General features: G+C 43.6%; 2 protein-coding genes across 2 annotated transcripts; both read left to right on the forward strand.

Moving 5' to 3' along the window:
- Positions 1–1355: 1355 nt before the first annotated feature.
- Positions 1356–12880, forward strand: LOC124252925. The gene is made up of 6 exons (XM_046686599.1): positions 1356–1528; positions 4547–5398; positions 5636–6011; positions 6313–6483; positions 10064–10366; positions 10757–12880. Exons 2-6 carry the CDS (start codon positions 4560–4562, stop codon positions 11096–11098), a joined length of 2031 nt encoding a protein of 676 aa, XP_046542555.1. The 5' UTR covers positions 1356–1528; positions 4547–4559; the 3' UTR covers positions 11099–12880.
- LOC124253034 (histone H1-like) lies at positions 11117–11724 on the forward strand. Its single transcript, XM_046686750.1, has 2 exons — positions 11117–11121; positions 11250–11724. Exons 1-2 carry the CDS (start codon positions 11117–11119, stop codon positions 11722–11724), a joined length of 480 nt encoding a protein of 159 aa, XP_046542706.1.
- Positions 12881–14936: the final 2056 nt, after the last annotated feature.

Here is a 14936-nt window from a genome sequence, read left to right on the forward strand (position 1 = left end):
TGAGGAAATGGGTGTCTACATTTGATGGTGGCGATATTTTATTTTGATATTAAAAATATTTTTCGAACCGAAGCGGGGAAAGTACGTTGCCAACCTTTGCTCGCTTCGCTCGCATATAGGAAGACTGGTCATTTTCTCTTTGTTGCGCAACCCTATTTGCGCTACAGTTTGCCTGTGCTGTAACACGCCTTACGCAGAACAAAATGTTGTTTAATTTTCAAACCTTTTCTGGATGTATTCGTGGGATGGTTATCTTTTAGATTTAATAACTTTTAACTGTTGACTTTCCCCAAAATTGACAGGTTTTGCCAAAGTGTGTTTCAACACTACACCGTCGCCCGTCACTAGAAACACGTCAGTCGTGAATGAACGATGTTCCGGCGCACTGACTTGATCAAATAACGTTCTAGCTGTTATTAAGTTTAATGATATTGCATTTAAATGATCATTTTTATCATATTAACAAATGTTAATAAATTATTCCATAAAATATAGTTTTGTTGTATTCTAAAGCGATTTTCTACAGCGTAGTTATGTTATTACCGCTGGAGAAGTTTAATACGCGCATGAATACGAATCAGCTGTTTGAGGTCACAAATCCTGTCTTCTGATGTTTTTTTATTTCGTGGTTCTTCTTTTTTAATTACATAATGGGTAATAAATAGAATATCATCTCTAAGTGTAAAAGTGTTAAGGCAATATATTACACTAGTGTAATACCGCTAGACGTATGACGTCATAATGGTCATCACACTGTAGGTAGTTTCGCCGCAGTTTCTATCAATTTATGTAGGAGAGTAATAAACAGAATACTAAACTCGATTCCGTGAAATACCATTTTTATTAAACTGGTGAAAGATTTAGTATCAAACTCGCTTTCGCATGTGTGATACCAAATCATTAACTCGTTTAATAAAAATGGTATTGTACGGAAAGTCGTTTAGTATCCTCTATAAATATTACACTGCAGTATCTTTCACGGGCGAGTAATAAACATGCTTTCATGACAAAATATAACCTTACAGTATTATGAGCGATTATTATCTGGGAATAGTTATAAATAAGTTACTGAATCTCTCTCTCTCTCTCTCTCTCTCTCTCTCTCTCTCTCTCTCATGACGTCACAGTGTCAGATGGGCATCGCACATGCGCAAAACAATCGACCTCAGTCTTAACGAGGCGTTTTGCTGTGAGCTCTCCTTTTAACGCAACGTGTACATTTACCGATGTGCGTGTTAGTCTGTTACTGACTTGACTGATATATAGATGTCTTACAACAAACTATATGCAAATACACTCCCCGATGATATTTACCGAATACAGCGTACACGAAGGATATCCATCACACGCTATAACGAGGTGCTTCCGGCTCCATTGAGCAACCCAGCAAGCTCAGACTTGTCCATACACTTGATCTATTTTAACCAGCACTGACGCTGTCAATTTCTTACTAATACGTCGGCTGGTATATAAGGAGAAACCAGAGTGTGAGACACGGAAGTAGAGGTTAGATCGGCAAGGGAACCAGGTGAGTCCTATGTACTGACACTAAACATCACTTTACACTCAGTTGATGCAGCACTATACGAACTATCTGTGGGCCCCTATCTGTGGGAACATGCACCGCTTTGTAGATGGGCGTGGCACCGGAGAAGTTATACCAATTGACATGGACGCTAATCTAACAAGTTATTATTTTGATTGTTTCATTTTCTATTCTCGCATCTGTTCTACAGCTTTTCATGCTGGTTCTACAGTAAGTCGCGGTCACCTTACCCAATGCTAAGAAACACAACCTCCATGTTGGAATGTTGAATATGGTTATTTAGAGATCTCACGGTGACGTTTTACAACCACCCATCTCAATGAAACACTGACAGTTTAATTCCAGTTCTGCAAATGCTTTTTAATAATCGTTACTTAAATGCTAGATGGAACCCGGCAGATAAGACGACGCTTTGTCAAAGTGTCCGCTCGTCTCACAGAGTCTGTCCTGGCTCACTGCCCTCCCTACTCCGTCATAATCCCGTTCATTAGAGCATATCGCCAACCACGTCTACCTGCATGTAGTTGCTGGTATCAGCAATTTATGCTAATGTTTATCAGCTCATTTATTTCTTTTTGAAACACAATTGTATTTTTCGTTAATGTTTGGATAAAAACTAGTTTGTGTTTCACACTTTGTTGTGTTACAGTTTTAATAAAAACAATTGTGAGAAAATATTATCGATAATTCAATGCTCACCGTCTGCTAGAAAACGCCATGTTTTTTGTTTGTTTTTTGCTGTAATGAATATTCTTATTTATGACATAATTAAACTGTTTGATAGGCCAAAGAGTATCAAGAAGATATCACGACAGATTCGGGAATAATAATGTACCTTAGTTTAAAGAGTGTGAAGTAAACAACTGGCTGGATAATCGAGGCCGCTATTGAGCGTGCAGGTAGCTGTCTCTGCAAGATGATCAATGACTGGCTATTATGTGTCTGAGTTCGACCTTCAACATGTTCCTCGGGACAATAAATAAACACACATTCCTAAAACGAGACATAGCAACACAGTCTGGGCGTTAAGAACAGGTTTCGGAAATGCAGCACGAGAAAAAAACACACTTGTATTTAATCAGATGTAATACATTTCAGACCGTGCTGCACTTATATTGCTCTGAACAGTTCACATCGCTTTGTGTCGTTATCAGCCCCATCGCAGCATTTTCACCAGAACAACCTGCAACAACGGCATGGCACAAACCAGGAACCATTACCAGGGCCAATCTTGGATCTCGATTCCGCCATCATAAGATTCTGGCATTCATTCAAAATTATATCGAACGTGGTTTATGTTTTCAGAGATGGTACAGTATTCAGGCGAGATAGTGTTGTAGAGAGTTACCTCCCTTGAACTATTTCCTTATGTCCATGCTTATTCGACACTTCTGTTAATTTGTTTTGGTTACAGGTTATGGAAAAGAAAACCTTTGATGCAATGCATCAACACGGCGGCAAACTCTTTTTACTCTAATAGTGACATGAAATAATTCTCTGCTATGAACATGTGTTTGTCAACAATGAGATTACCTCCCTTAGATACTGTGTATGATAAGCACATCAAAAGAGATAAATACTCTCTTTCCACTTGTGATGGTTTAGCGCGCAGGCACCACTCCTACCTTTCTATAATTTTTTTTAAGAAAACCTGATATTTTGTTACTTATTCTGGAATATTTTTCCAGAATAAGTAACAAAATATCAGGTTTTAAGAACCCAAGTTCAAATGTGACAAGTTCTAGAAATTGTAATAAAAATAGAAATGCTTGTTTATTTACTGTTTGATAAGGTCTTATTTAAATTATCCAGAAGACTATTCCAAATAGCCACAGAAATTAGTCCGAGTGTATCAACAGAGACACATTTAGAAGAAAAATAGTATTCGTTCGAATGAATTATTCGTTCACAATTTCCACCTTAAATAGTTTCATTATTGTTTTGCCTCAGATGCGTTTGTCGCCCGAACTTGGCTCCGTTGTAACCCCACTGTTATCTGTGTGATGATTGTCCGGGTGATGATATTCATTATTGGGGTAAAACGTCTGTGGGCTCACGGGGCATTATGGATAATTTTGTAGGTTTTGTTAGAGTGAGTGAGTGGGTTTGTTTTTTACGCCGCTTTTAGCAATATTCCAGCAATATCACAGCGGGGGACACCAGAAATGGGCTTTACACATTGTACCCGTGTGGGGAATCGAACCCGGATCTTCGGCGTGCCGAGCAAACGCTTTAACCATTAGGCTACCCCACCGCCCCAGGTTTCGTTAGAAATCTAACTGAACAAGTAATAAGAAAACGGAAATGTTTAAAACACACCCACCCACACTGAATTGTCATAGACAATTGAAAACGAAATTAGGAAAGGTATGATTTTCGTATGCATTACCCCTAACCCCTATGTTCCGACAGATTACTTGCAACAGTGTTACATACAGCCCGCATGGTACCTCTGACCATGGACTAAACCGTGTTCTTCGTTGATCTTTGGGTTTATCAATAAATTGCACTGTACAAGGATAAGTATATTCCCAGCATTAAGTTTTCTTCACTAAGCAGGGCTTGTACTACGACATTCTAAAGCAGATGAAACCTATATATATACTGTACCCTACGATGGAGTACAGAGTATGTACAGTATGTGACGAGTATGTGAACAACATGTACATGTAGTTATACTGAGCTGCAGATCTCACTTGTTCTATTCTTCAGGTAATTCTGCTATGAAGTCACAATGTTTTAGAACCTCTCTGCGTAAAATACTCAGCGAACACAACGATTCAGTGCCAACAATGTAAGAATGGCATGAGGCTGACCGTTAGCTTGCACGACACAAAGGAGCAATCGGGAGTGTAGTATGAGCAAAACAATAATATTTCCCTTAGGAATGGATTTATGAACAATTGCGTTCACTGATTACCCAGAAAGCACTTGGCGTTAAACATACTGACTCAAAATGTGTGACGATATAGCGTGTTTATGTTCTTTTGTATACTGCAGGTAACCTAGCAACATGCCGGGAATAAAACGGAAGGCGTCACGTGCTTCGCCTTATGAACCGGTCAATAAACTGACCAAACAGCGAACCTCCACTGCGGTCAGCCCTGTCAGGGAGGTGTCAGTCGCCCGCCCACCGCTGCCTTTGCCAAAATGGCCAAGTTTAAAAAGAAAAACGACGAAAGACAGCGCCACCCCCGAGGGACCAGGAGACGCGTCCCCTCCACCGGGATTGAGAAGGGCCCCCACCCTAACCCTGGAGGATAAAGAATCCAAGTCGGCTTCACCTCTCGCTGGCAAGAAGAGTTTGTCCAAGAAAGGGTCTGTTGTAGTAGGCGAGGTCGTTACTGCCCCTTCTCTGCCTAAAACAGCGTCCATCGTTGAAGGTGATGATAGAGTTACGACCTTGACTCTGCTGGCCTCTGGATCAACTGTTGGTCGCACCACCAGTTTCTCTGAAGCACCTGCTGCAATAAGCAAGGAACTCTCCAAGACATCCACCACCACCAAGACGCCTCTCATCTGTAAGAGCATCAGCAGAGGAGGCAGCATCGTCATCGGCGGGGGAGACGTCCCATCTCTCAGCAAGTCGTCGTCCAAGTCCAAGTCTGTGTCGTCGAAATCAGGCTCCGAGACTGGTGTTGCTTTGGAGAAGGTGCTCAGTCTCAGCAAGTCTTTGTCCAAACCGTCTCTGACGAAGGAGAAGTCTGTCAGTCTCATCAGTGCAGCAGCCGAAGAAGCTGCAGCTGCTGTTGACGAGAATGGTGACGGTGCTGTCACAGTGGACATCCCCCTTCCACCTGGGGGACTCATGGAGATCGTTTTCTCCTTCGATACGACCGGCTCCATGATGAGGTGAGTGGTATGGGGTGGGGTGTTTGGAGGGGGCGACCATGTTTACACTGTTGACTAATATCAATCTGAACTATAATGCTCTACTGGCAATAGGTAAAACAATATAAAATGTCGACAATCTCTTCCTCCTGAAAGGAAAATTTAGAGGGAGACTTCACACAGCCTCGTACTGTAAACTAAACCCAATATCACTGACCGTGCTGCCCACGACACTAAAACGGGTTCATATTTTGGCAGTTGTCTGGAGCAGGTTCGGAGCCAAATCCAGGATATGGTTCAGCGACTCCAGGCAGATATCCCTGGCATACGCATCGGCATATTCGCCCACGGCGACTACTGCGACGCCAGCAACTACGTTGTTCAGTGGATCGACTTCGGCGCATCAACCCCGGAGATCTGCAAGTTCGTTAAAGACGTAAAGCCTACTGGAGGTGGTGACTTCCCAGAGGCGTACGAGGTGGTCCTGAGACGCTGCCAGAGCGTTCTGTCCTGGACCCCCGGGAGTCAGCGTTCCCTGGTGATGATAGGGGACGCCATCCCCCACGAGGCCAAAGATTCTCAGAATGAGGAGAACATTGACTGGAAGACAGAGTGCAGGGCTTTGAGAGACATGGTATGTGGGGAAAACACGATGCGCATACAAAGCAGTCAATGTTAAACTTCTTCCTTATTGAGTTTGATAGTAACTTTCCATATTTATTTAGGTTGTTAGCATCATGTGTGTGACCGTGGTAGGGTTAAAGCTGATTATGTTAGTTTTTGAATGGCGTTTAAAGCTATCGGGGGAGGAAAATCCAAACTCTGTTATCAAATACCAAAGCTGAAATAAGTTACAGCACCACTTTAAAATAATTCTGGTTGCCACTTGCCGGGGATAAGAAGTTAGTTAATCAATGATGACGTTGCTCGTGCAGGGCGTCCGCATCTATGGCGTACAGGCTGGGTCAAGCAATGAAACAACTGAGTTCTTCAAACAAATGACAAACATCACTCATGGCCGCCACTTGCAACTGGATCAGTTCTCGAACATCTTCGACATGATCATGGCTATCTGCTACAGAGAGAGGGGAGCGGACTTCCTGGAGGTGAGTCACTTGATACAGGGGCGGGTAGCTGTGGGTCATGTGAAGGGGTGGATGTTTTCGATGTGGGTATGTAAGGGTGGGTAGATGAAATATGGGTATGTGAGGGATGTATAGCTCTGATGTTATATGGACTTGGATAGGTGATAAATAGTGGTGTGTGTGAGGGGCGGTTTTCTGTGGTGTGTAAGGGGCGGTTTTCTGTGGTGTGTAAGGCATGGTTATCTATGGTGTGTAAGGGGCGGTTTTCTGTGGTGTCTAAGGGGCGGTTTTCTGTGGTGTTTAAGGCATGGTTATCTATGGTGAGTAAGGGGCGTTTTTCTGTGGTGTGTAAGGGGCGGTTTTCTGTGGTGTGTAAGGCGTGGTTATCTATGGTGTGTGTAAGGGGCGGTTTTCTGTGGTGTGTAAGGCGTGGTTATCTATGGTGTGTGTAAGGGCGGTTTTCTGTGGTGTGTAAGGCGTGGTTATCTATGGTGTGTGTAAGGGGCGGCTTTCTGTGGTGTGTAAGGCATGGTTATCTATGGCGTGTAAGGGGCGGTTTTCTGTGGTGTGTGTAAGGCGTGGTTATCTATGGTTTGTATCGTGGTTATCTATGGTGTATTATGAAGCGTGGTTTTCTATGGTGTGTAAGGGGAGTTTTTTCTGTGGGTGTGTAAGGCGTGGTTATCTATGGTGTGTGTAGAAAGCGGCTTTCTGTGGTGTATGGCGTGGTTATCTATGGTGTGTAAGAAGCGTTTGTCTGTGGTGTGTAAAGGCGTGGTTATCTATGGTGTGTGAGGCGGTTTTCTGTGGTGTGTAAGGCGTGGTTATCAATGGTGTGTAAGGGGCGGTTTTCTGTGGTGTGTAAGGCGTGGTTATCTATGGTGTGTAAGGGGCGGTTTTCTGTGGTGTGTGAGGGGCGGTTTTCTTAGGTGTGTAAGCGTGGTTATCTATGGTGTGTAAGGGCGTTTTCTGTGGTGTGTAAGGGGTGGTTATCTATTGTGTGTGTATTGAGCGGTTTTCTATGGTGTGTAAGGGGCAGTTTTCTGTGGTGTGTAAGGCGTGGTTATCTACGGTGTGTGTAAAGGGCGGTTTTCTGTGATGTGTAAGGCATGGTTATCTATTGTGTGTGTAAGGAGCGGTTTTCTATGGTGTGTAAGGGGCGGTTTTCTGTGGTGTGTAAGGGGTGGTTATCTATGGCGTGTGTAAGGGGCGGCTTTCTGTGGTGTGTAAGGCGTGGTTATCTATGGCGTGTAAGGGGCGGTTTTCTGTGGTGTGTGTAAGGTGTGGTTATCTATGGTTTGTAAGGGGCGGTTTTCTGTGGTGTGTAAGGCGTGGTTATCTATGGTGTGTGTAAGGGGCTGTTTTCTGTGGTGTGTATGCGTGGTTATCTATGGTGTGTGTAAGGGGCGGTTTTCTGTGGTGTGTAAGGCGTGGTTTTCTATGGTGTGTAAGGGGAGTTTTTCTGTGGTGTGTGTAAGGCGTGGTTATCTATGGTGTGTGTAAGGGGCGGCTTTCTGTGGTGTGTAAGGCGTGGTTATCTATGGTGTGTAAGAGGCGTTTTCTGTGGTGTGTAAGGTGTGGTTATCTATGGTGTGTAAGGGGCGGTTTTCTGTGGTGTGTAAGGCGTGGTTATCAATGGTGTGTAAGGGGCGTTTTTCTGTGGTGTGTAAGGCGTGGTTATCTATGGTGTGTAAGGGGCGGTTTTCTGTGGTGTGTAAGGGGCGTTTTTCTGAGGTGTGTAAGGCGTGGTTATCTATGGTGTGTAAGGGGCGTTTTCTGTGGTGTGTAAGGCGTGGTTATCTATTGTGTGTGTAAGGAGCGGTTTTCTATGGTGTGTAAGGGGCGGTTTTCTGTGGTGTGTAAGGCGTGGTTATCTATGGTGTGTGTAAGGGGCGTTTTTCTGTGGTGTGTGTAAGAAGTCGTTATCTATGGTGTGTAAGGGGCGGTTTTCCATGGTGTGTAAGGGGCGGTTTTCTGTGGTGTGTAAGGCGTAGTTTTCTATGGTGTGTAAGGGGCGGTTTTCTGTGGTGTGTCTAAGGCGTGGTTATCTATGGTGTGTAAGGGGCGGTTTTCTATGGTGTGTAAGGGGCGGTTTTCTATGGTGTGTAAGGCATGGTTTCCTATGGTGTTTGTAAGGGGCGGTTCTCTGTGGTGTGTAAGGCGTGGTTATCTATGGTGTGTAAGGCGTGGTCATCTATGGTGTGTAAGACGTGGTTATCTATGGTGTGTAAGGGGCGGTTTTCTGTGGTGTGTAAGAGGCGGTTTTCTGTGGTGTGTAAGGCGTGGTTATCTATGGTGTGTAAGGTGTGTAAGGCGTGGTTATCTATGGTGTGTAATGGGCGGTTTTGTATGGTGTGTGTAAGGCGTGGTTATCTATGGTGTGTAAGGTGCGGTTTTCTGTGGTATGTGTAAGTCGTGGTTATCTATGGTGTGTAAGGGGTGGTTATCTATGGTGTGTAAGGCGTGGTTATCTATGGTGTGTAAGGGGCCGTTTTCTGTGGTGTGTGTAAGGCGTGGTTATCTATGGTGTGTAAGGGGCGGTTTTCTGTGGTGTGTATAAGACGTGGTTATCTATGGTGTGTAAGGGGCGGTTTTCTGTTTTGTGTGTAAGGCGTGGTTATCTATGGTGTGTAAGGGGCGGTTTTCTGTGGTGTGTGTAAGGCATGGTTATCTATGGTGTGTAAGGGGCGTTTTTTTAGTGTTGTGAGTAAGGCGTGGTTATCTATGGTGTGTAAGAGGCGGTTTTCTGTGGTGTGTGTAAGGCGTGGTTATCTATGGTGTGTAAGGGGCGGTTTTCTGTGGTGTGTAAGGCGTGGTGATCTATGGTGTGTAAGGTGCGGTTTTCTGTGGTGTGTAAGATGCGGTTTTCTGTGGTGTGTGTAAGGCGTGGTTATCTTTGGTGTGTGTAAGAGGCGGTTTTCTATGGTGTGTAAGGGGCGGTTTTCTGTGGTGTGTGTAAGTCGTGGTTATCTATGGTGTGTAAGGGGCGGTTTTCTGTGGTGTGTAAAGCGTGGTTATCTATGGTGTGTGTAAGGGGCGGTTTTCTGTGGTGTGTGTAAGTCGTGGTTATCTATGGTGTGTAGGGGCGGTTTTCAGTGGTGTGTCAGGCGTGGTTATCTTTGGTGTGTGTAAAGGGGGGTTTTCTATGGTGTGTAAGGGGCGGTTTTCTGTGGTGTGTGTAAGTCGTGGTTATCTATGGTGTGTAAGGGGCGGTTTTCAGTGGTGTGTAAGGCGTGGTTATCTATGGTGTGTAAGGGACGGTTTTCAGTGGTGTGTAAGGCGTGGTGATCTGTGGTGTGTGTAAGGAGCGGTTTTCTGTGGTGTATCGAGGCTGATACAAATAATTCCTTGTTAACACTGCTGCTCAATAATGGTGAATAGAGAGTTATTTTGATGTTTATATTTACGTTGATACATACATACATACACACACACACACACACACACACACACACACACACACACACACACACACACACACACACACACACACACACACACACACACACACATACATACATACATACAGGTATGTGTATAGCGCCAATATCCACCTCAGGTGCTCTAATTCATGCCTTCAACATCTTTTGTGGTATTACAGGCATACGAGGACGAAGTTCGGGGCCGCCACGGAGGAGGGGCCATCAATAAGGATCTGGAGGGACTGTTCGGGACGCTGAGGGATGATGCTGTCCCTCCCAGCCTGACATTGTCCTCTTCCTTAAAGAAAATACCCACTATGTCCTTGTTTGGAGCTACGAAGGGTGTTCCCAGTGTCTCAGCCTTGAAGAAATTGAAAGCTGTGGTGGAGGCTAAAGGCGAAGCTAAGAAGGTCAAGGGTGCTGGGAAAACCAAAGGAGTATCGAAATCAAGAAAAGGGAAGAGGAAAACAAAGAAACCTAAGGTATTGAGATGAGGCACATAGTTCCCAGACAATTACATGTTGGCATGATGTAGAAAGCCATTTCCAAGCTATACCATTGGAATATTTCTAAAAATGCTGTAAAACCTCACTCACTCATTCACTCACTCACTAACCCACCCACCCACTCACCCATCTACCCATACCAGCCTGAAAATACTACAACGGGCAAACCAAGTGATCAGACTATTAGTAACGGTAAAGGCCATCGGGGACGATTACCTGCCACCAGGAATGTAACTGATCCTGCTCCTGGCAGCTGTAACAGTATTTACAGGGTACATGGGGAATTGCTTTGAATCCCAACATTTAACCCAACACTTCCCCTGAAAGTGATTTAATGTTATTTTCAAAACTGACGTTATATTTCAGAAGTTTCTACGTGAAAACGTAGGCGACAAGAAATTTGACGACGACGACTTCGCAGGTGGCATTTTGAAGGACATGGACTGGACGGGTTGGAAACGCGCAATCTACCCTGTCGTATACCCAATGGACGCCCGCCAGTGCAGGTATTGGCGCGCACCTAAACGCCTATTCAAAGGAGGTTTCGGGCACATGAATACTGGCATATTCGACTACGAGCACGACGTCCAAGCCATTTACGAACTTGGCGTACGACCTCCTAATACCCGACGGAAGCGTATCTACACCACGCTGTTCAAAGTTTCAAAGGGTTTAGCACTACAAAGGGATGGGATGAGTTTCTGTTGAAGAACAAACGAGTGTTTAATGCAGTGAATAGGGTAATAAACCAACGCGGGCAGATCTTTGTGAGGCGTGTCGAGTTCCCTCCCGGTAAAGAAAATGCGTTCGCCGATGCAGTCAAGCGTATCAAGCAAGTATTTAACTATGCATGGTACAGGCCCAAGAGAGCTGCTGAAAACTTCAGAACCATTGAAAAAGGTAATTTTGTCATCAGTGGTGTCCGACAGATTCCCGCCACTCGCAAGAAGAAGACGACACCCAAGAAAACTGCCACCTCTAAGGGTAAGAGCGCATCTAAAAAGACAAAGGCAGCTGCTGTAAAAACATCAAAAACGAAACCCAAAATCGCTAAAGCAACCGCTAAAAAAGCAAAACCAACCAAGAAGACAAAAACAGCCGCTAAAAAGGCAAAACCAACCAAGAAGACAAAAACAGCCGCTAAGAAAGCAAAACCAACCAAGAAGACAAAAACAACCGCTAAAAAGGCAAAACCAACCAAGAAGACAAAAACAACCGCTAAAAAGGCAAAACCAACCAAGACAAAAGCACCTACTAAAAAAGTAAAACCAACCAAGAAGACAAAAACACCCATCAAACAGGCAAAGGGCAAAGGGAAGAAAGCAGCCAAGTAGACAGTTGATAAAACTTGAATCGGGTTCAACTGCCATTTGGTTTCAATATTGATACTGGAACTATCATCTGAAAGAATATAGCACCAGAAACCTCTCCATCATTCTGGACGATCACAGAAGAATACATCACCAAGGGGACGAGACGCGATGGTGCTGAATACATTTTTACATTTTCAGTTAAATCACTTGTCTGGCGTGGAATAGTGATGAAACAGTGGAAGACATCATACAATCACAACCATAACTATCGATGACTTCCTCATCTGTTCCTAGTTTGTAATACTCCGCATTTGTAAATAGTAACATGTTATCGCTTTTTGAATAATGTCGTGCATTCTGTTCACATACGTTTTTAAAGTAGATCTGACTGTATATAACAAGCCTGTGCAATGTTTGTTTTTTAATTTTATTGGGATCATTTTGAAGTTGTTCGTTTTTATAACCTGCTTGAGGGGTTGGTTTTCCAAACCCATAGGCTCCGATAGAACAGTAGATGCATGGATTTCAAAACAACAAGATCACCGAAACCTATTGCTACTTGGAAAGAAATGTAATACGAACAATAAGATGATCAGCTTATAAATTGAATTTTATTAATTACACAAATTAGTTTAGATTCAGCGGGGAAAACCCCCCTCAACACTGTGATGTGATGTTTGAGTTCAATGGAGAAACGATAACTGACATGCTCAGGTTAACGAATGTTTCATTGAAAGTGTATCTGGTATGTCCAGCTGATTGGTTTAGTGAAAAGAACGATTTCATGTCCAGGCGAATAAGTGCTTAAATAAAAACATATCTGGCAAGTCCAGGTAAACAAATGTTTCACTGAAAACGTAGCGGATATGTCTGACTGAATGATTGGTGTAGTGGTAAGATTGATTTCATGTCCAGGTGGATAAGTGCTTTAGTGAAAACATAACTGGCATGCCCAGGTCAACCAATGTTTTATTGAAACCGTAGCTTGTATGTCTAGATGAAAGAGTGAATGTTGTTGAATGTTTGTTAAAGGGCTGTAAAATGTCATTTACTAGATTCATGATTGTCTGTCATATTAATTAACTGAGTGCACATTGTCAAGGCAGCAGTGTCTGGTACAGTTTGTTTAATATATTTGTTTTGTTTTTCCAGACTAAAATATGTAATCGAAAAGAAACTCCCGTCTTCTGCTTTTTCTTCTGAAATATTTGTGATGAAAATCATTAGTTCTCCAGTAGTACAGACAATACAACCTGCCACAACAAAAGTGGGCTTCCCTCTTGAAATGCGAACCGTTCTCTGTAATTAAATTATTTCCTCACTCCTGATCCTCGATCTCATGACACCATGGTCTGTCCACATTATTTTCACTACTGCCTACACCTCCCTGCCATGCTAAAGCTCTAAATGAAGCATGTCTACATGTCCTCATGTTTTGAATCTCCCATCTCACTGAAGCTACTTTTCAATTTATTTGTTGCCATCAACTTTATATATATTCAGAAACTAAGCGTTAGTCTAATGACGCCATTGCTGTTGTGGTGTCATTGAAGTAGCTAGGACAATGAGTATAGTATTCCCTCGTCACCGCGTTCACCTGCCTCCCACATATAGCATCAGTCTCAAACCCTACCCAGTCACTCATTCACCAGGGGCGGTGGGGGTAGCCAAATGGTTAAAGCATTCGCTTGTCACGCCGAAGACCCGGGTTCGATTCTCCATATGGGTACAATATATGAAGCCCATTTCTGGTGTCTCCCGCCGTGATATTGCTGGAATATTGCTAAAAGCGTAGAACCATACTCACTCATTCACCACAGTGAGATTTGATGGTTACAACCGTCACTACAACATCTCGCCTCACACATGATTTAACAAATGAATCTGAAAACACAAAACTGAAAAAACCCACAGTCGTATAGGGCCGCAATGTTGACTGAAGAGTAGCTTACGTTTGACTTCGGAACAAAGCCAAACAGACTTTCGCTAACTAGTGTCGCTCATTAACTGCCATAGGGGGATAACCCATCCTCTCAGCTGTGTTGTGGACAGTGAGTGAGTTTAGTTTTACGTCGCACCCACCAATATTCCAGCTATATGGCGGCGGTCTGTAAATAATCGGGCTTGGACCAGACAACCTAGTGATCAACAGCATGAGCATCGATCTGCGCAATTGGGAACCGATGACATGTGTCTACCAAGTCAGCGAGCCTGACCACCCGATGCCGTTAGTCGCCTCTGACGTAGCTAAGATACATAGCGTTCACTGGCATGAACGTTCTTAGTATTCTATGTATCGTAGCTACTCTGACGACAAGCATGGGTTACTGAAGGCCAGTATTCGAACCCGGACCTTCACGGGTTTGATTTTAAGGAGATATCTGACAACAAGGTGTCATCACTTCACGTCATTAATCACTCATTTTATGAGCGCATACTTTGATATTCCTATCAACGGGGAGGTAGCTCTAAACGCTGTTGTACACTTTCTGTGAAAACATAACCTCGAGTATTCAACACGCACCTGTTCACTGAGCAGTGGCGCTGTATCCAGTGTGGGTATTTACATCTCTCGGAGGGCAGTCAATGAGGAGACGTAGCAATGCAGTTGTGAGACATAAAGAGGGTGAACATGTACATGCTATCATGGGCGGATCCAGAGGGGGGTCGGGGTGCAGGGGTGCGCACCCCGCTTTCGTTCTGAAGTATATTTAATGACCATTGAAACTCTCATGAAACCGGGTGAAAATGAACTGCGCATCTGCCCAAGCGCTATTGTGCACAATGGTGATGGCATCTGATGACTGCCTGTACTTCCTTCTGTAATATTTGCTATGTGATGTAATATTTGCTATGTGGCTAACATTACACTGTTGTGACGTTTTTATACTCTAAAAATAGTAGGGGAACCTCATTTTTAATTTACGATTGAAAAAGGAGATCAATCAATGATGATAATGGGTATTTTGAGAGTGCATCACCACTTGCACTTCCTTATGACCGTAATGCTTTACAGTAATCGCTCTTGAAAGATGATTGGTGTATGACATGAAATTTCTATGTGTACGATTTTCATTTTCAAACAGCAACAACAACAACAACAAAACCCCCGCTAGAAACAAACACTAACAACTGTGTGATGCAAGATGATTGTCAAAATTAATGGTCTCCACTGATTTATCGACCTTTTTGAAAACCGATAAAATGAAGAATGACACCCAATACACGAGTAA

This window comes from Haliotis rubra, unplaced genomic scaffold, assembly GCF_003918875.1.
Source record: "Haliotis rubra isolate DU_JTF1 unplaced genomic scaffold, ASM391887v1 Scf53, whole genome shotgun sequence".
NCBI classification, from domain to species: Eukaryota; Metazoa; Mollusca; class Gastropoda; order Lepetellida; family Haliotidae; genus Haliotis; species Haliotis rubra.